General features: G+C 37.6%; 1 protein-coding gene across 4 annotated transcripts; it reads right to left on the bottom strand.

Annotated features, from left to right (window-relative positions):
* Positions 1-10916: 10916 nt before the first annotated feature.
* npy2rl (neuropeptide Y receptor Y2, like) lies at positions 10917-19668 on the bottom strand. Of its 4 annotated transcripts, none has more exons than XM_079614958.1 (5): positions 19634-19668; positions 15294-15987; positions 14689-14845; positions 12999-13329; positions 10917-12026 (listed from the first exon to the last, which is right to left on the bottom strand). In XM_079614958.1, exons 2-4 carry the CDS (start codon positions 15926-15928, stop codon positions 13000-13002), a joined length of 1122 nt encoding a protein of 373 aa, XP_079471084.1. In that variant the 5' UTR covers positions 15929-15987; positions 19634-19668; the 3' UTR covers positions 10917-12026; position 12999. The 4 variants fall into 4 exon arrangements, with proteins under 4 accessions (XP_079471084.1, XP_079471083.1, XP_079471085.1 ...); XM_079614957.1 differs by lacking the exon at positions 19634-19668 and adding an exon at positions 16952-17499; XM_079614959.1 differs by lacking the exon at positions 19634-19668 and adding an exon at positions 16756-16777.
* Positions 19669-22330: the final 2662 nt, after the last annotated feature.

The raw sequence follows: 22330 nt of genomic DNA, 5'->3' as shown, positions 1-22330 counted from the left end.
ATCAAAAAAATTGCCATATTTGTGGCGGCAGAAGTCATTTTCACCCCCTCTGATGGAATCAATGAGGTTTACATTTACATTTTCAGGGGAAGTGCGATTCTTCGTGCGAGACAGCTCAAAGTGACCTGTGGCAGTCAAAATGAAAAACAGAGCTTTAAAAAACACTTTACCATTTCAATCATATATTTGAGTCAAACTTTTTTGATCCTTAATCATTTTGTTTTCGTGGTAAGGTTTCCTCCCTCTTTTTCTTTCTATGGGAAATGTAACAACAACACCGCAGGCATTATACAGTATTAGTAGCAGGAAGTTGGCATATGGCTCCGCTTTAAATTAATCACATTAGGACTATAAGAACAGATGGATTTTGCTTACAGCACAGACATATATAAAAGGTCTGATTCTTGATTGTGTGTCATCTTATGCAATGTTCTTCTTAAGTCATTTCAAATTGTGAATTACATCTTGATGGAAAATAGCCAGAGAGACTGAGCTTGAGCTGTGCTGACAGCATCCTGCTATAGCCTCTTATTTCAGAATATGCTCATCAAAATGTAATCTAATGAACCACAACTAACCAAAATAGCCTAAGAAAAAAATGCTGGCTGAAGAATGAACATCTAATACCCTCTGGATTGAAAAGTTCAGCATCAGCAATTTCACGTGATTTATGTGGCATGCTGAGTTCAAGAATATCTTCATATGGTAATAAATCCAGTCTTTAAAAACGTTTTAACATAAATAACATTCAAATATCATATTTGAGAGTAGTTAAGGCTCTCTTAGATTCATGTGATTATGCTGTGGCATTGTCATAATTTCTCTACCTCAACAGAGATTGAAAAAAGTCACTGTAAAACGACAGTTGTTACTGTATTAAATTAGTTTACTGATCATCCATTTTTGTGCATGTAATTTTCAGATAATAGACAAGAGAACTGGTACGGGTAATGTCTGTAAAATTATCATCATCATCACCTGAGTACAAGAGGACATTTTGTGTATTTTTTCCCCCTCCGGTGAAACAGTTCCAGAAAATTAAAAGCAGAATCAACCGCCTCTCCTTGCAAAACAGTCGTGACATTACTTGACCAAAGGGTTCAAGTGGGCGGGAAATGTGAGTAGAACTTTAGATTGCCTAATGGGTATTACCCACTTAGTGTTGTATTTAAAAGTAAAGCATTTACAGAGCTTTATTTACCCATTTTGAAAATGTACCCACTTTAAAACAAACATCTAAATGTATATTCAGTAGTCAGTATGTAACAGACTCCAATTTAAAAATTGTGATGGCTCTAATTATGTTTTTAACAAGAAGAAAATGTTTTAAAGGGGTGGTAAAATGCCCTTTTCACAAGATGTAAAATACATCTCTGATGTCCCCAGAGTGTGTGTGTGTGTGTGTGTGTGTGTGTGTGTGTGTGTGTGTGTGTGTGTGTGTGTGTGTGTGTGTGTGAAGTTTTAGCACAAAATACCACACAGATATTACTATATAGCATGTTAAAGTTGTCACTTTTTGAGGGTTTGCAAAAACGCACCGTTTTGTGCCTGGCCCTTTAAATGCAAATGAGCTGCTGCAGAGGGCGGGGTTTCAAGAGCGGGTTGTTAGCAGCTGCAATAGACTATAGGTGTTTCTCAATGTCAAGGATACTTCCTTGGCAAGACGCGTCCTTCCAAGTAATTTCCTTCTGAGGCTAGACGAGGATCCTCTTTAGGATTCGAGAGAACACGTAAATGGAACATTCTAGCAAGTGCACGTCATTGCGTCCGTCAGTGAAACCCCGCAAACTCTAACGCGAAGCGGAGGGGTCTTGAATAAACCTAAAAGGGTTGAAATTCTGAGGATCCTCGACATTGGAACAGTCCTTTGAAATTCCGGCTTCCGAGGATCCTTCCTTGACATTGAGAAACGGCTTATGTGCACGTTAGCATATGCTACTTCCGGCTGCGAAACCGATAGGGGGTGTCTAGTTTCCGGTAGCCTGATGGACGACGTAGTAGAGGATGTATATTCCGCCAAGAAGGCTACAGTACCCCACGTTGTGTAATCCCCTTTCTCTGGTTGTGCAGTCATTACTGCAGGGGCTCAGTGCAGCTTTCACTGTGTCATTGGGAGAGCCCTATTCTCTTGGAGATAATCCTCAGAAAACGTGTAGTGGGAATTCTACTGTAGTGACATTGCAGCCTAAAGGATGCAGCGGGACATGCATATCTTCAAAGCAGGGAGAGTGTAACTCGGATAATCCAGGCTACGAGTAAGAGTTGAAAGAAGTGTAAAAAGATGGGAAAATTAAAAAGAATAAGAGAGAAAAACGAGTGCTTTAGAAGAGAAAGTGTTTCGTCCAATCATTGATCGCGCTGCATTGATTGACACTCCAACGAGCCAATGGTAGCAGCACTGAGACTGCGCCGGCGACACAGCCGCTGTCAGAGACATTGAGAAAGAGCGAGTCAGATGAAGCAGGATCTCCAGACACTCCGTATCAAAGGATATATGTTGATAAAGAGAACTATAAATGCAATCAAACGATTACAGTTATGAGTGAAAGTGATAACTTTGAAGAGCTGACGACGAAGTGAGAAGACGAGAATTATCGAGAATAAAAGCCGATGTAGATACACGGAGCACCAAAGCACCGCAGATAATCTTTCTATTGAATAAGATGTGACTTTTTTTGCCTTGGTGAGTTGTTTTCTTATATTGACTTGACATTTCACAAGTTTTTTTTATGTTTTAGGTCCATTGCGAACGATTAAACTAACTTAACGCCGGTCCACTGATGTAAACAAGACGGCAACCGGAAACGAAGTACCCAATTTCCACCCTCAAGCCGGAAGTTAGCATTTTTCTCGTGCACAGAGCGAATTAACTCACGCAGACACACTAAAATGACAGAAACTGTTCTGCCTTTAATGTTAAAACGGAGTCAGACAAAGATGGAGAGACTCAAGAAGAAGTGACAACATGTAGAAGCAACAGGACGTCTCTGAATGGTTAGTTGATGAATTTATGTTGCTGATGTGGAGTTAACTATCTTCAAGGATATTCTGTCATGATAATCTATAAATCGCTCGTATAGGAACTGTTGTGAGATGCACACAGAGTGACTTTCTATTGCATGTGAAAAGACAGATGCTAAAGTTTGAGCTGACTCACAAATGTACTCTTATACAACAACTCTTCCTCTTCTCAACATGGACTGGTGTTCCCGGGGGCGGGGCTTATGTACATTTTAGGCTTGCTGATGTCAGCAAATATCTTCCTTTGCTTTGAACTTTGAGCGTTGTAACTTTGCAGATGCTGTTTATGCTCAAACAGCAACATTACACACTAATTAAAGTTAGAAAAGTGAAATCATACTTTACCACCCCTTTAAATTCCCTGTGGTCGATAATTTGATCCCTTAAAACTCATCTTTGATCACCAAAAATTTTTCACCAAAAGGTTTTTTCCTTCCATGTCTACCGTGGTGTGCAGTGCGTGTGTCGAAAACAAAACCGCCCATTGCCATAACAACGTCGGCTCTGCATGTCCTGATGCTTCCTACACGTGAACACAGTAACGAACAATGACGTCGATTTTACCATATAAATCCGAGCGCGAGTCCGATGATGAAACACTAGAAGAACTTCTTTAACCCGAACCTCCATCGCAAGGACGGCGCGACTCGAGCAGGACGTTTCTCAGTTTGAGGTAGGCTATTATATGAGATGTTGCAACTGTAATTCCTCACCATCAGCATTGACAAGTGCATGCATCAAACAAACTGATTATTTTACTTGTATTTATTTACAGAGTATTTTTCTAATTTATTGCGGTAAACATGTGGAAACTGTATCAATAACAGTGCATAGCCTACATTAGCCGAGCTCTAGTGTGAATGACTGATGTAACATTTAAACGTTGGTAAAACAAATCTTGCTCCATGCTCAATCTTTCCTCAAAGTAGTGAGAACGACAGACAGTCTGCATTAATAGACACAGTTTTAGGTAATAGTGGCCCACGACTGATTTGCAGAAGTACAGTATTTCAGTACGACAGTAGGCTAATAATGTGAGTTAGCTAGTTAGCAGGACACTATACACAATATAAAACTCAAAACATTTTGAACACCATCTTTCAAGAGCAAGCAGTTTGCGAATCCTGCAGTTAACTCCGAGCAGTCGTCAGTAAAATAAAGGTAACACAGCAAAAGTTTAGGATAATACTATCGTGGTAAAGATTAATTTTTAATACTGATTCTTTAAATGCTCGTCATTGGGGCAGTGGGAAAAAAAAACTGGCTTTACCTTCAAATTGTAGAGCACAGCATCTTCTGGACATGATGCTGTCCAGTGTCCACAGGAATCCGCTGCCCGTTTGAGGTTTAAGTGTCCCTGGTGTCTGCGCGCGCAATAAGTGGACGGGCAATATGCGAATAATGTTTCGTCTTGACGTCACAACGAAACAGCTTATGACTCGTTTGAAAAACGATTAATTTAATTGACTCAGAGTCGACTCTAACTTTTGAAAGACATTGACTTTATATGCGGTGCACTTTCAGATTTAAAACTTTGCAAAATGTTTTCATTCACAAGCTATGTTACACACTACATGAAAGGTCATTTTCAAAAATCCATAATAGGGGAACTTTAAACTGCGTTTGATTTTCACCACAGGGGGATTTTAAAAAATACACAAACTCTCCTCTGCATTAATGAAATGTCCAAACTTTACATTTTACCACCAAATTATATGTAATACCTAAATAATTTAATTAAAATGAAAAGTTGCTGAATATGATGAATGAAGGAATACGCTTAGCTTCATATACCACCCCGAAGCAGTAAATATTATAGATTAGATTTAGTGTGCATTAAGGACACTGAGCTTTGGCATTTTTCTGATCTAGGACAGTCTTACACACTCACTTCCTGTCACCTGCACACGCCACCAAGTGGCCAAGGTCGCAAGTGGGAGTATTGGGACAGGCCCTCTTTTCATTTCTAAATAAATTGGTGCTGTTTAACAAACTCTTCAATGCTCACAAGGACAGTCACTTGTTTTGTTCATGAATGAATCAGCATGTTTGAACTAATCGGTTTAATTAATGACTCAATGACTCGCTAAGACATTCACTTGTTGCCACCTACTGGTGTACTGATTTAAACTGCATAATGTTGATTCATTGCTACTAATTAACTGAAAACAACATCCTAAATTTGAATAGAGCTTGTGATTTGGGCAGTTTTGTGTGCAATATGTATTCTATTCTTAACCCTATTAAAACCCATACTTAAAATGAGACCGACCTGACCATAAAATCCAACTGGTTAATGGGAACGCTGTTTAAAAACAACAAGGATGTTGATCCAGGAACATGTCCTACTAGGAAAATCACATTAAACAGTAAGGGTGATTCATGGCTTCAGTTTATGTAGTCATTTTTATCAGCCGGCTGATTTACGAACCTCTGCAACCTTCCTCTTCCGTTGTAGATCACCTCTTTTGCCTGGATATATTTCACAAAACTGTGCGTAATAGCCGGTGAATTGTCTGACCTCCAGCCCATCAATGTCTGGTGTGACCGACCCTCTGATTTATCTGTTACTGGTGACGATTCTTTAGCTGTAAACAATGAGGTACGCCATGTCCCCTGCACACATAAATAAACCTCTGTTTTGGAAAAATGGTTTTGTTTTGGAGGTTGTGCAGGCAGATTCTTGTTCTCGCCACAGAAATCGTCATACTTCATTGTGAAGGAGACCATGTGTCCACTGTACTATCATTTTCAGTTTGTGATTCAGCTGTTTAGAGAAGAAAGAATGTGTGGTTTCCTTAAAAGGCGTCTTATTGGGCAGAAAGAAATGTAGGATGAGTTAGGATCTTCTAACATCTTCTGTTGTTCGTCCTAAGAACAACATTCCTGTCGAAAAAAGTCCAAACCCAATTCTTACCCCAACCCTATAGCATGAAGGAAATAATCACACTGTTAAAAACAAATCTGTTAAATTTACGGTAAAATACTGGCAGCTGTGGTTGCCAGAAATTTACCGTACAAAATACGGTAGCAACATTTTAGGTTTTACAGACTTCTACAAAATTTACGGTAATACATTATATTTAATTTTCTGATATAATGTTAATTTACCGACCTATTGAAGTATTAATATGTTTTGTACCATTGTAATACACTGACAACCAACATTCTCAGCAGTGATGAGAGTCACATGATCAATAAATGCTCATCACAAGCAGCTCTTCCACAAGAAAGTTTATACTACCGGTAATATTTAGAAGCTGCACAGTCACAATCAACATCATCGTAACACACATGGAATTTAAAAAATGCAATAAACATTATTTAACAACATGAAATGTAACATAAAACCCTAATGTACATAACTGATTAGAAAAAAAACTAAGAAAACTATGAAGAAACATAATTATTTCAACAAAAATACATCAAATGTGAAGTGTCACGCAGGGAATGGTGGGAATGTCAATTTACGGTTTTTCACTGTAAATTATACAATGAGTTGTTCTTTTTCACTTTCAAAAACTGTAAATGAACGGTATTTACAGTAAAATTACATTAAATGTACTATTAGACCTATCACAGTTATTAAGGAAACTTTCTGTTAACCAATTAACAGTTTTTCACTGTAACATTTTTACAGTCTTTTACCGTTAAAATCACGATCATTTTTTGATCATTCCTCAAGCCACAACAAAGATGTTGATCCAGGAACATGTCATCTTGGTAAACAAGGAAATAATAACTTCAAACAGTTGATATAGCTTTATACTAGCTTTCTCTTGCTTCTGGTTTTTAAACATCTTGAAGTTGTTTGAGATTCGAATTAAAGAGAGGTGGGAAATTAATCTTCAGTAATTAAATTCGTTCATCAGTTATTGTTCATTTCATCGGTCTTTAGTCGTGATTAAATACATCCATCAGTCTTTCTTAAACCAGCCTATTCATAAAAACATTATTTTTCCAGCTTTCACATGCGGCAGTGAAATACTGTTAAATCAAAGGCAAAGTTAATTTGATTAGGCTATGTCTAATTCTCGTGTATTTAATCTGGAAGAATTAACAATTTAAACTGATAAATTGGCAGTATGGGTCATTATAAAGTCAAGTCTCACAATGCGATAGCAATTACAGCAGAACAACACAGATGCTGGAAACATTAATTAACACTAACAAAAATCATTCCACTAACAATCAATAACTAATGAATTCAAACTCAAAGGTTAGCTGTTATGTCTGATTAAATTCTGCCGAAGATATTTCCAAATCTCCCCAGTCTGTGTTTATCAGCTGGGGACAATCTCAGTTGTAATGTATGGCTTCATAAGTTGTTTTTACCGTCTGCATTGATTTTATAATCAAAGCAAGTGCAAATGTAAATCTGGGTACAAACAAGTTTACCACTGAATATTTATAAGGAATTCTGGTTCAACTACAGTGTCATATTGCACATCATATTCAAGCTTTGTAATAATGGCTATATCAGGAGTTGATTTGATTTTTTTAATTTGAAAAACAATTCTGTGGGAGAGCATGTGATGTGTTTCTGTGTGTGAAATAAGAGAAAGATGAAGGAGGTTACGACTTGGATGATGTCATCTTTGATTCATTGCCTCCTCCACAGTCATCGTCCGTTCTCTGGAGACGATTTTTGAGCGGTAAACGCCACGAGACTGATCACTCTATCTCCTTTCAGCAGACAGGGGACAAAACTATTTCTCTCTGTTACAATGCCTTCAAAAAAATGAAGCATCTACTTGCGATTGATGTCGTTCCAACCCGCTTCTTCCATCTGTGGAACACAAATGTAGAAAGTCTAAAGAAGGCTCACACTGCTCTTTCCCATTAAACCTCACGCGCTATCATGCGCGAAGCGCTGCAAAATACACTAGCGAAGCTGTCAAACACATCCGACCAGCACGTTTACATTAAAAAAAGATCAAGTAAATGCAACGTAGTCGAATTCAAAACCGTGTTGTGTTTTTGAATTAGACTACGAATAGGCCCATGCTTGTCTCTGACTTTTGGAGCGCAGTTCGCATTCTTTGCATCCTTGCAGTACATAGTTAAAATATAAAGTGTTCTGTGTGTATAAAGTTCTGGTGATAAATCGTAAGGGACAAATACTTCAATTACGTAAAGCATCTTCTCTAGTTACAGCAGTGAATAACTGCCGCTTACTGTGGTGCTCAAGTTGATGGTGCAATCATAAAGCAATTCAGACCCAAGGACGGGGTGAAATTTAATTTTGGGTTCGGAGTCCTCGGACCAATCAATTAAACAACAGCTTCAGTCTGTGAAAAGAAATTGGCCTGTCATCCTCAGCTACATATTGTGCGTGACATTAAACAGATATAAAAGATGATCCATTGTTTATTTTAAAATACATTTTTGTTTTAGTTTTTGATCGGTGTAGCAAGATAAAATATAAGTGCAAAATGCAAATGAGGTTCGACACAGCAAGAAAAAGTAGATGTGTGAGTGGGCAGGTGTTTGTGTCAATGTACCTACGCGCCTCAGAGTGACAGCTAGGATTTATTGTTCCACTGATTCAAATCATTTCGTTTTTGTTATGTTAGGCCGTTGTTTCATGCAAATCGCCGGAAGAGAGGCTTAGAGAGGGATTGCTTGATGTCTGCGTGTATTAGAACCGCATGAACTGTCATCTAAAGCCCTGTGTGAAAACTAAACCCTGATATAAGGACAATCGGCATTAGCAAAACATCTGACTTCAATTCAATTCAAATAAGTTTATTTACAAAGAACATATGAGCCATTATCTCCTTCTTTCAACCTCTACTGCAAATATATATATATTTAAATAGCAAATTACACAATGTTAAAAAAAATGTGAATGCATCACAGCACAATTTGGTCGGCATCAACCAAAGTTTTGGTACATAATGTATTTGCAAGTCTCTTTTTGTTTTTTTAAATGTAAACACATCTGTTATTACAAACACTTGCAAGTAGGCTATAACATTTCACACAGATCCACAAATATACATGTTTATAAGCACTGTATGTTACATCGTAAATGGTTTGCAGAGTGAAAGTCTGTTGTTAGCCTTTTCTAAAACTATGCCAGCTAAAAAGCATTCATGCTCATGTAAGTCTAATGATTAAAATCCCACACAAATAAAGCTGGCTGATCAACACTAGCTGCTGTTTTTGTCACACTCTCACACAAACACATTTTGATGTGTGAAATAAGATCCCTGAAGAAAAAATGGACCGCTGATTTTGTTGACTGTGTTTGTGCTGCATTTGGAACAAAATAAAAAGTCAACTAAATAATTAGGCACCACTTGACTATCTGGCGTTCTGACTCACAGTCATCTTTCTCTTGGTAAGAAATAGAGGCATGCTGTTAATTGCCACAGACAAAAAGTTTGAAATAAATTGTGGGTGTATATAATGTTTACACAGTCTTAATCAGGCAGACGTGAAGCAATGTATCTAAATAACTACTTCAACTAATTGCCTGCTGGCATGTCACCGTGAAATCTGATTGGTCCAAAACCTCACTCATATATTCTGATTGGCTACGTCACACAGCAGATTTGCATTTTATGTGAGGATTGATGCTATAAACGTGTCATATCGCTAATAGGTTGGGACAGTAATGCACATGCAAATATAATTTTTGAAACAATTTCAGAGGGTTTTAAAGCAGAAATGTTAATTAAAATTCTTTAGTACAAAAATATGTGTTTTACCCTGAAATCAAAATTGACAATTGTTATTTTTTATGGAATATTGGAGTATTTATTATAAATAATGTATTTTTGTGCATTGTTTTTTAAATTCATGTGCCCTTTAATCAAGTCATGTAATTTTTAGTCAAAATAACTTCCCTCCCTCTTGCAGCGACATGTCTTCTCTTCTCACTCTGATGATGTATTTACTGGTGTGAGGGCGGGACAACCTGTCACTCACATGAGATCGACCAATAGAAAACCACAACCATCCAATCAATTTCCGTCAGACAAAATCAAATCCCGCCCTTCATTATTTCTTGTTCAAGAAGCCGTTTCACTTGGATATACATCAAAATAGGAAATAAAAAACTATTGCGACTTCCGTTTCATGTTGACTTTAATTGTCCTATAGCACTGGAACTATTTTTCTCGGCAGATTAATTTCTGGTTATGCGTAACAGATGTAATTCCTATGAGTGAACTCTTCTTGTAAACAGTCCTTTTCTGGTAGGCTACTGTTGCACGAATCATGTGAATGTTAGACATTAAGATATTTTTAAATGGTCAACTTTAAAATGATTAGTGTTTTTAAATGTTTATCCAATGTACTGCCTGTTAGACTTCCATTGTAAATGTATTCTTGTTGGTTTTTACATACTAAAGAACATGTCAAAATGATTTTCTATGGCTAGAAAGCTTTTAACTACAAAACCCAGAATATTCCTTGAACACAAATGACACTATTAAAATTTGATGCTGGTTTATCTTATGAATAATTCTCAATTCACACCCCAGTTGGATCCACACAGAAGCCCATAGTGCTAATTAAACGTGGCATTCTCATTTCCTGCAGACAATGTAGGTTAAAAGGAGTAATTTGGTTCTACTGTGGACAGGCATGTCAATAGTAATACATCAGAAATCCTATAACTCGTATAAGTCATCACTTTTTGCTTAAAGCAGCTTGGGGATCGATTTTCCTTCAGGAAATTGGAGAAGATAGGGAAATATTCTTGTGTTGGTAGATCAATTCCTATTAATAAACATATTGTGAGTCAGATGTTATATATATATATATATATATATATATATATATATATATATATATATATATATATATATATATATATATATGCCATGTAATTACATTCATTTGTCATGGTGATAGCTTTACAGAAGAGAACAACATACAGTAGAAAGCACATTTCCATTACCTGTACAATGTTGTGTTTTTTTCCTTTTTTTCCCCATGTTGTCACATGACATCCCATTACTAGGGCTATGCTTTTAAAAGTGAACTAGCAAGTGCACTTTTATCCATCAGGTACTGTCAATGATAATTCTTTGTGCTGTATTTTATATGAAACACATTCTTAATATTTTAATATGAAGAGTATTGAACCGACAGACCGTCCTTCGAGGTTTTAATGGAGGATAATACAGATCTATGTGTTGAAACATTCAAACCGCAGGGGTAGACACATCTCCCTGTCTTTGTGCTGTTGTTAGTCTAAAGGAGTGCCGGCACACTATTCCTCTGTGCAAATTACTTTCAGATGAAAGGAGATGCAATTTGCTGTTAACACTTTCCAGAGCCATTTGAATGTTCGACCGCCTGTAAGTCCACACGAGATGATGACTGCTAAACAGCTACAGAGCCATTGTGAGGTTATAGATCTAAGGTGCACAAAATTGTTGTATGACAACACCCAAAACTGTTTCATGATGAGGAACCTTCTTCAACGATGAACAAAACTCTGCCCAGTTGTCTTTCCTAGCAATGGAGAAGCATCCACACAGCAAGATCCAGAAATAATGTTTAAAATGTTCTTATTTCAAGTATATATGTTAGATTATCTCCCATTCAGTCACCTCATAGATCTTTGTGTAGATGCATTGATGAAGATGATGAGAATATCCTCTAAACGTGAAGAGCTCAACTCATCTGTGCTCTTTTATTGAACTCACAGTGTAGAATTTAGCTAGGTCACATTGTTGCAAAGATGCCACCAGCACAATTTCATGTAACAGGGACATGGACAGCAAGACCTTGAACATACAGTAGAGTGAAATAAAGCACTTCCAAACTCCATTCCCACAGTGTAGTGTAAACCAGCATGGATGGGAAACAAACCATGATGATAAGCAGATCAGCCTTGGCAAGGTGTGCCAAAGAAAAAATTGGTGATGTTATGACGTTTCTTAGATTTGGAGACCACATAAATCACCAGGGAGATGCAATGAATCCACCACTATGAATCCTCGACAGTGTTGAGTTCACATCAGGAATCCTTTCAGTATCCTCACCTAAAACATGTAAATAGAAAGAGGGACAGTTTATAGATATAGACAGACAGAATAATAGAACAATTTTAAAATAGACAGACATACAGATAGATATATATTTATATATTAGTGGTGAGGAAAAAATCGATTCTGTTTAGTATTGCGATATTTTGTGAACATTTTTTCCCGGTCCTCCACGACGAGTGAGTGAGTGAAAGAGAGAGTGTGTGCGCTAGTGAGTGTGTGTGTGTGCGCGCATGTGCTTGTGTGAGTGAGCATGTGTGCGTTTGTGTCACGTGTGTGAGTGAGTGAGTGCGAGAGAGTGTGTGCGAGAGAGTGTGTGTGTGTGTGTGTGTGTGTGTGTGTGTGTGTGTGTGAGTGAGTGCGTGTGTATGTATGTGTGCGAGTGAATGTGTGACGGCACGCGATAGATGGTCGGAAAGCAACGTGTAGTCTGACGTGTTTCTTGTCCACGACACGACAAGATTTTAGGAGTCAAAATCGCGTAATCTGACACAGTGACTATCGTAACAGACAAACAAATTGTGCAATATGAACCAGGCAAAGCACCACCAGTTCAGTTTAAGTTCAGTTAAAATGATATATATATATATATATATATATAAAGGTTTTTGTATTTTTGTATATCAGTTAATGAGTTGAGTAGTCTTATTTTCCTCATTTGTTGTAATGCCTTTGAATATTATGGTGGGCATGAATCGCAATATATCGCAGACGCAGAATCGAAACGCAATACTTGCTGTATCGCAATATGTTAGAAATCACAATAATATTGAATCGTGGCCCAAATATCGCAGTACTATCAAATCGTCACATTTTTGCCAATTCCCACCCCTAAAATAGATAGATAGATAGATAGATAGATAGATAGATAGATAGATAGATAGATAGATATATTAATTATTCTTAGATAGACAGAATAATAGATAGAACGTATCTAATAGATACCGGTAGATAGTTTACTGTTGTCACCTCAGACATCAGTTGCGTTGAGATGTGTCGTCACCATATCTTGAGCTTCCAAAGCCTTTTTTGGTTTGCTGCGAACCGCTGGGGCAGCCTGGCCCTCGATGTGCAACGAATCAAGCCGTTCCTTGCAACGGAAGACTGCAACAAAGGCGCTGCGGTAGTTACGGTTCATCCAACCATACACCAGTGGGTTGGCGAATGTTGAGCACATGGCCACAATGTGGAAAACTGTGTAAAGAAGCCGGAAGTTCTTCATGTCCAACACGCCGTGGTCAATGTCAATGGCGAGTTGGAAGGCGTGAAAAGGCAACCAGCTGACTGCAAACACCACAACCTGCAACAGACCGGGTGAGAGGATATCTGTTATGTGCATGCGCGCTGTACCACGACCTGATTGCTCTACTTATAATTCTCTATTTATATTATTCCCAACTATAACCTCTTTCAAAACAACTGTGAAGAAAATAGCTCTGAAATATTTGGGTTACAGAAAGCTGCTTCTTATGTGGAAATGCTCTTGGGGAAGAAGCATGCTGTTCTAGCAGTCCTGGCTCAAGAGAATAAACAGAGAAAGTACACTAACTAAAAATGTGCAAGGTCCTTGTTGTGAACATCAGAACACATCTACTGTAGAAATCCAGGTTATGAATGTGTTAGTGATAGGCTGACATAATGGCCGATGCAAGCGATATTTGCTCATGTCAAGTTTATTGGAAGGCTTTCAATAATCTTGACCTTGAAGTTACTCTAAAAAAGTAATGAATTACTAGCTACTAATTACATATTTAACAGTGTAATTAGATTCCTTTACAACTTACTCTCTCTAAAATGTATTGCATTACTTATTACTGATTACTTTCTAAATCCCTCATCAATCTCGACCAGTTGAACAATACAAAGATATATATGAAACTGCTCTATTAATTCTTTCAAATAGATAACAACATTTCATAAATTATTCTTTAACTGACCAAAGTATTTAAAGGGATATGATTACATTATAAACATACATTTTAACATTAGACAATACATTTTGATGCTCAATCCACTATTGTTTTACATAGAATATCTATAGTCTACAGTATTTAATGCAATTACATCAGAAGTAACTGTATTAAATTAAAGAAAAATTAAGAGTAATCCCTCACTTTACTTTTTCAAGTAAATTAACTAAATTACAGTAATTAAATACTTAGTAATGTATTACACCCAACACTGGTCTGAACATTGCCAAATATCAGCCTTTTCAACTTTTTTTTTTTTACCTTCTATTGTCATTTTTAGTTCTTTTCATTATTTTAATAACTTCTATGTAAAGCACTTTGAATTACCATTGTGTATGAAATGTGCTATATAAATAAACTTGCCTTGCCTTTTCATAATCCATAATAAACATTCCATAGAATAACATACAGGTGTGTGTGTGTGTGTGTGTATATACTGTGTGTGTGTGTGTGTGTGTGTGTGTGTGTGTGTGTGTGTGTGTGTGTGTGTGTGTGTGTATATATATATATATATATGTATACGCACACACACACACACACACACACACACACAGGCTTTTTGCTGTCTTCTATGTGTGATACACACACATATAGGCTTTTTGCTGTCTTCTATGTGTGAAATTGCAAAAAAATACGAAGATGCAGGAATGATATAATATTCACTTCGTAAAGTTGGTAACTGCACACACCATGGTTACCAGCATCTTGGTTGTCTTGCGGCGGCGGTGGTGCCTGTCGCTGCGACCAACTGGGCTGACATGATTGCGGAGTTTACTCCAGATACGGATATAGGCAAAAGAGATGATAGCCAGAGGCAATATATATTGCAGCAGCAGCGTGGAGATTCTGGAGAAAGAAAACACAGCCGTCATCGATGTAAGTTCAGCTGAAGAATGTCATTATGCTATTGTTAAAGATGATTTCATAAAACATGTACTTCTGCCGTGCCATGACTCATTTTAGCTGTAATTTATGTGTAACGGAACAAACAAGGCTTTCAAAGACAAAAATGGAGAGTAAAACTATAAGCATATACAGCAATCTTGAATCAAATTCTATTTAATTCACAATCTTTCAGATTATCAAAATCTAGATGTCTGTTTACATAGATGTCAAAGTTTCAATCATCACAAATATGAATATTTATCTATAATATATGCAGATCTTTGAGCTTTCAGTGCAATTGTGAAACAGTGGCACTTGATAAATGAACACAGCATACATTTGCGGCATCTTGAGGGCATGAGAAAACTGTAATAATGCGTTCATTAAAATATGCATGTTTGATACTCACGAGTATAGAGTGCTGTCTGTACTACTGTCAGGCCATTTCTCTCCACAAACCTCAATGGAGTCATCTGGAGAAAGCTCTACAATCCCATACTCTCTGAATATGGCCAGTGGGCTCGCCAAAACGGCACTTACTACCCAGGTGATGGCAATGACCAGAAAGCAGGTGTCCTTTGACATTCGAGTGTCTAGATGGTAAACGATGCATCTATGCCGGTCCAGTGCAATTACATTCAATGTAATTGTAGAGACGTGGACGGCGAGACCTTGAGCGTACGGCAGAGTGAAACAAAGCACTTGTCCAAACTTCCATTCCCTGAGGAGAGTGTAAGCCAGCGTGAACGGGAGACACAACGTATTGACGAGTAGATCGGCCACGGCTAGGTTTGCAATGAAGAAGTTGGTGACGGTACGAAGTGTCTTAAATTTGCAAACCACATAAATCACCAGGGAGTTACCCACAACGCCCAAAAGGATGATGGTCGAGTACGCCAAAATCAGAACCACCTGGACCCCGAGAAGCTTGGTGCTGTCCCCCAGCTCTAGCAGAGGATGGTTCAGAGACATGTCAGGTGAATCCTCCCAAATGGCCGGGTCTTTGCTCCCAGAGGAGCCATTGATTAAGCTGAGGGAATCCATTTAACACGTGGCCATGCTAGATTTTGGAGAAAGACCAAGCTGTCCTTAGTTTTGACAACCTGAAAACACAGGTTTGAAGTGACATTAGAAATCTTTTCAGATAGATGGATGGATGGATGGATGGAAGAAGTCGGGTGGGTGGATGGAGAGATAGATAGATAATAGATAGATAGATAGATAGATAGATAGATAGATAGATAGATAGATAGATAGATAGATAGATCAGGCAATAAAATACCGGTATATACAGAAAATAGTAAACATTATACAAAAATTCACACAAAAAAGTATAAAATGCTATTAAACAAAGTGACAAGTTTGGACTGTTTATCACGACTGTATATGACAAGGCTTGAAGAACTAATCGGGTTTTTGGAAATCTTTCCTTAAATAATTGTAAAACACTGTAATAATATATGAAAATAAATTATTAGCATAGGCTATATTAAAGAAATTAAATATATTAGAAATTAGCCTATTTCGAATTTACATCATACTTACTAGTTAGCCTATTAAATAACTACCGGATAATACGGATCTCCATCCCGGGGTATGAATATTTTATATCCTCTCAGAGAGTCTGTCGGGATAAAAAAAAAAAAAACCTTGACGTGACCATATTGTTTAATTTCCAACAGCAAAAGAAGCCGTATCGACTTATTCTGAGGCAACTTGTCAGGTCACTTTCACTGAGGTAAAATGTATTCTGCGGGTTAAAAACTCATTACGCACGGCTTGCCTGCGCTCGAACACACTCCTCCAGCGTCTTTATCTGAGAGACAAATAGGTACATGAAACCATTATCACTAGGAGACATAAACACACACCGGAGTCCGTGGAAACTTCATGGCACACTTCCCAGGACACGGACACCTACGGCGAAATGGTTTGTGAAGGAGCGCACGAGGCGCACAAAATAAACGAAGAAGAAATTGCGAAACGTACAAATGTTCTGTATTATTAATGCCCGTTTGATGAAAATACGTGTTTGGACTAACAATGGATTATATTGGAATGACTTACCAATGTCCAGGCAACGCATTCACCTCACCGTCTCCAATAATACGTCGTGCGAGTCAGGATACATCACCGTCAGTTAAATAGAGATCTTTAGAAATGGTTTGTAGCTATACATTGATAAAAAAAATAAACAAGTACAAGTTCTTCTGTTTGCTTTTTCAATCAATATGTTTTCCTGAATGAAAGGTTTCAGGTGAGGTGGGCTGTGGAGCTCAACCGTCTCTCTGACGCTCGCGACTGAATCACATCCATCCACACAAGCCAAACCCACATGTTCAGAGTTCTCGATAGGGAAGAGGGGGAGAGACATGAATCGCGATGGTTAGGTTCGGTTGAATAAAGAAAAAAAAACTATCCATGCTTTATGATTTTTATCAAACTGCACCATTCAATTTTTGGGTTAAAAAACAAGCAAACAAAAAAACAATACAACCAGTAAGGCAACAATATAAAACAAATGTGTTATAGGTTAAATGTCGCAGTTTCATTGTCTGTAATTTATTAATTGCTGCGTTTGGTAAAAACAATGGTTTGACATTTTTGTATGTTATGTATCTTCAATGTGTTCAGTGCTTTATTAATTGTGTTACATTCTGTTACATAATTGTTTGTTTACAGTAATATTTAGATTTTGCTGATATCAATGTGTTGTTATTTAATTTATTTTTTTCTGTAGTGAAGGCATTGTAGAATGACAAGAGAAATTTACTGAATTGCAATTGGAAAACAGGAATTTAACACAGGTTCTGCATTCTGGGCAATGATGGGTTCTTCCACCCTGAAATATATATAAGCCCTATAAAACTTCTCAAACTTCAAACTTTAAGGCAGTTTAAACTTCTTCTTTTTTTTAACTAACAAATAAGATTCTATCAGGATACGGAGACGCCAGATCGAGTGGGTCGAGTAGGACCGGTTATATTTGGTGCCGAGAGGACCGGTTACATTTGGTGCCGTGACCCAGATGGAAGTGAGGTTTAGGGGGGGAGTGTAACGTACATAGGCCAGTAAGAACTGTGCGTGTAAACCTCACTCCCCTGGGCTCAGGAGGCGCTCTAGCAATTGACGCTAGCGGCTGCGTTCTTTAGCACCCTTGTTAGCTCTCCCAGAGACACCGATTCGAGTCCTGCTTGGAGCGAGTCAATTAAGACCGGTTACAATTCACTGCTGAATGGAGAACGACTCTGACACATAGTGTTATTCTCCAGTGTTCTGTCATTATTTTAAAAACCCACCATGAGTTTATTCCAAGACAAATTCTGTTTTGTAGAATTGTTTAGCTTGATGTCCTATTAAACAAGAGCATCATGGGTTTGGACATGACATGAGGCAAGAAAATGATTTTTTGGATGAACTATATAAACCCAGTCAGAGCGACACATTTGTAACTCTCCCTCTGTTCCAACACACTCTGTTTTTGCATGTTTAAATATGTACAAATTTATGTACACTTGTTTAATAAGTGGACACAACACTGTGCAAGGGAGTCATTAAAATGCTCACATTCACTTTTGACTGAGCCTCTCATGTTTGTTGTGACTAACAGATGAAGCCCTCAAGTCAGAAACAGTGACTCTAATGGTGTGTTTACGGCAGTCTGTCCATCACACTGTGTATGTACTAATTATTCTGAATACAGCTAACAATTGATGCATGTTGAAATATCTTGTCATGAGAAATCACATTAATTTTCTGGCCAAATGCATTTTTGCAAACTTCTGTCATACCAATAAACAAACTAGGCAGATATAGTATATACATAACATAACAAATCTAACGGTGTGTGCATCTGTTTTTGTGCCCCAGAGAAAGTGTGTGCATATTTGTGTGTTTTTGTATTTTAATATACTTATGCAGCAAAAGGTTCACAGTTGGCCGAGGGCATACGGCTGTGATATATATTGGCATATACTGTGTGTGTGTTTTGCCATGTTTCTGTGCTTTAGTCTTAGAAAATGTGTGTTTTTAATATATTTACCAAGCAGCGGGGTAGAAGCTGTCTATGAGAGTTTGGCTGTGATATATTACGTGGGTTTAATGATGGAGATTAGACCGGCCTTTTGCACAGCCTTTCCCAACAGTGAGCTGCTCTCCAATTCCTTTTATCGCTGCACCGATGTGTGACAAAAAAAAAAGTAACGAAATTGAAAACGGTGTTCTGTTTATCTTAAACTTGCTAGTAGTTGCAGTCCTTTTAAGCCTTTGTGTTTGGCCTAAAATGATCTGAAAACTAATGCATTTGCATCCAGATCTTTTGTGTTAGTCAATGTCACTGTTATAAGACTAATACTATTAGCATTTATATGAAAACAAACTGTCTAACTATAAATATTCTAAGTATTTAGTTCAGAAAATATATATTTAATATAAATGAAATATATTACAAACTCCCCCATCCCCCTCCTCTGTGAATGATGCATGTAAATACTCCTGTAGATGTAAATGTATGCAAATTGTCTGTTACAATTATCATTTAAAGTTGATGTCAACTGTTCAGGTCCACCTCGTTTAAAATCCCTTTATTGCTTTGCATAATATAACAATTCCAAAGAGCTTAGATTTTTTTAAGGTAACATTTGTCAATTTATCAAAACTCAGAATATGGAGTATTACATATACAGTAGCTATATAAACACACATTATATTAAGATTATGTAAATTCTGAATAAATAAAACTTTACTCACCCTCATTTCATTCCAAACCAATATGTTACTTTTCCTGTAGAACACACAAAAATAATATTTTAAACAAATATTTTTTCCCCCCATACAACAATGGTTCATTGTTACTACTTTTCTGTCAGGCCCCCTAAAAGTCACCATAAAAGCGGTCCATATGACTTACTGTCCAATGACATTATATTCCAAGTATTCAAAAGTCATATTTATGTTGAAGATTATCAATGAATAATGACTTCAAATTTCAACATGTTCGTCACATAAAGCTGTCCCCTGACTTCAGAAGACTAATAGATGTATGGACCACTTTTATAGTGTTTTAATAGTTTGACCTTTCATCTGATCTCTCTGTGTTAGTCCCTCTCTCTCTGCATCTCCTCATCTGCCCTGCTTTGTACAAGTTCAGAAGAAAAGCCTGGAGCCCAGTTACTTCCAACCCACCTCTCTTTCCCTTGCAAAGTACAGATGAGGCAGCGCAAGACAAATATACAACTATATTTGGGAGGGATGTACTGTATATCCTCTATACTCACATATCAGAGGCTATCCGTCATTTGACATTTAGATGTGCTTGCACAGCAAGTCCAGTATCATGATGTATACCAGTATATAAAAGATGTATTGCTCAGTTGCACAGAGTAATGAAATCCTGAGATATGAACATTTCTGCAATGGAAGGACTTTGTACCAATGGATTAAATTGTGTACGGTGCTAAATTTTAAGGAAGGCCGTTTGGTTAAATTACGTGACAGATTTCACTTGGTGGGAATGATGACAGAGAGAAGTTATTTTTGATATGCGTGTGGGAAATGAATACAAGTCATCATGTTTTTCTCTTTGTATCACTGGACGGGGTGAATATGACTCAAAATGTAAACAGACCAGGATTGCGACTTCTGATTGAGTATCCTTGAGTTTTTGAACACAACAGCTTTAGCTATAATGGTTAAAAGCTAAATGGAAAATGTCTTTGACCCGGTTTACGTCAATTGATCAAAAGCATTATCAAGCACTCTTTCATTCACAGCACCTTCAACTCTGTTCATTCAAACCCTCATGACTGGAAAATTGATTTTAATCACTTCTGACATGACCGTGGCTGTGTGTGTGTGTCTATTTGTTCAAGGTTAGAAGAGTTCAAGCATGTGTTAGCACTGACACATCTGATGTGACCTATACTGGCAACACAGGCACACATACATATGTGTGTGTGTGTGTGTGTGGGCCTGGTAAATACATTATGAGAACAAAATGTCCCCACAAAGATTTAAATATCCAAAATCCTTGTCCTGTGGGGAAATTTTTTGGTCCCCACGAGGACACAGCTTATAAATCATACTAAGTGATGTTTTTTAAAAGTGTAAAATGCAGAAAGTTGTCTGTGATGGGTAGGGTTAGTGTAGGGTAAAGGCGATAGAATATACACTTTGTACTGAATAAAAATCATTATGTCTATGGAAAGTCCCCATAAAACATGGAAACGTGTGTGTGTATGTGTGTGTGTGTGTGTGTGTGTGTGTGTATAAGTATATTGTAAGGATGACATAAGTGTATGTTTGTATGCAAGTGAATCACCAGCAACAAAAAGTTTTAAACTTTAAACCAGACAGAAAATAGTTGATCAGCAAAAAAACTACCGGTAAACAAATTTCTGGTCAGTTCCTGTTGGTTTTCTTTACCTTTAAAATAATATTGATAAAAAAAGTTTTTTTTTGACACAGATTTTATCCAACCTGCTCCCTGGAAAAAGAAAAGCGCCACTACCCACATTTTTACAAAACTCAAAATACATACAATTCATTGCAGTTTCCAGTCAAAATGAGCACTAGTGGCAGTAAAACTCCAAAAAAATGTATTCCTGTTCACACAAATTATGATTACATGGGATTACGAAGACTATGTTATGACCTCAAAATAGTTACATGTACATTTATTCATTTAGCAGACGCTTTTATCCAAAGCGACTTACAAATGAGAACAATAGAAGCAATTAAACTAAAACTAGTTTTACCATATGTATGATTTAACTAATACATTTGGATGTGTGCATCTCATAACCAGCTCCGTATGGCTTTTCTGACGTAGTAAACTTGCTCAGTAGCTCACCTGGTACAGCACTGCACACTCGTGTATGAGTATGCAGCTGCAATATCTACAACAACCAACACAGTAAACATTTAGATACACGTTCATCTCTTTCAGATAAAACTGAACGCGCTTTCAGTGCTGCTCACTGGACATTTTACTTTGAAAGTGTTGCAGAAAACTTCAATTGGTGGTCAGGAAAGACCCAAATGACGTCCAGCTGGAATAGTTCAAGCAGAGTGTCCAGAGAGTGGGAGCTGTGGACCTAATGAGTAAAGCTTAACCTAAATTAGCTTTAGGGATAGGGTTAAGGGTAGGGTTAGAGAGCTGGAGGTCAAGCTCCACCCATTGACTCAGCAGTGCGCAGCTCCGTCTCCATTGCATCTAGAGAGGAGGAGCTGGACGTCAAGCCCCACCCATCGGCTCTGCAGTGCGCAGCTCCGTCTCCATTGCATCTAGAGAGGTGGAGCTGGACGTCAATCTCCACCCATTTATCCACCCATCATTTAGAAAAGTAAAAGCATCTCTCCTCAATACGCTGCACAATTCGAGGTATTATTTATGTGTACACTAACAATGGACTTCATTGGTTACCATCGTTTTTAAGTCCAAATCAA

This window comes from Phoxinus phoxinus, assembly GCF_949152265.1.
Source record: "Phoxinus phoxinus genome assembly, chromosome: 6".
In the NCBI taxonomy this organism is placed as follows: Eukaryota; Metazoa; Chordata; class Actinopteri; order Cypriniformes; family Leuciscidae; genus Phoxinus; species Phoxinus phoxinus.
Note: the sequence above shows the minus strand (reverse complement) of the source record. Positions and strands in the feature narration are given on the sequence as shown.

Excerpts from the sequence above, each read along its gene's own strand:
- npy2rl (XM_079614958.1), bottom strand. The coding sequence starts at position 15,928 with ATGGATTCCCTCAGCTTAATCAATGGCTCCTCTGGGAGCAAAGACCCG. Across the intron at positions 14,846-15,293 it reads ACAGACAGCACTCTATACTC|AATCTCCACGCTGCTGCTGC; the intron begins GTGAGTATCAAA and ends TTCTTTCTCCAG. Across the intron at positions 13,330-14,688 it reads CCAAGATGCTGGTAACCATG|GTTGTGGTGTTTGCAGTCAG; the intron begins GTGTGTGCAGTT and ends GGTCTGTTGCAG.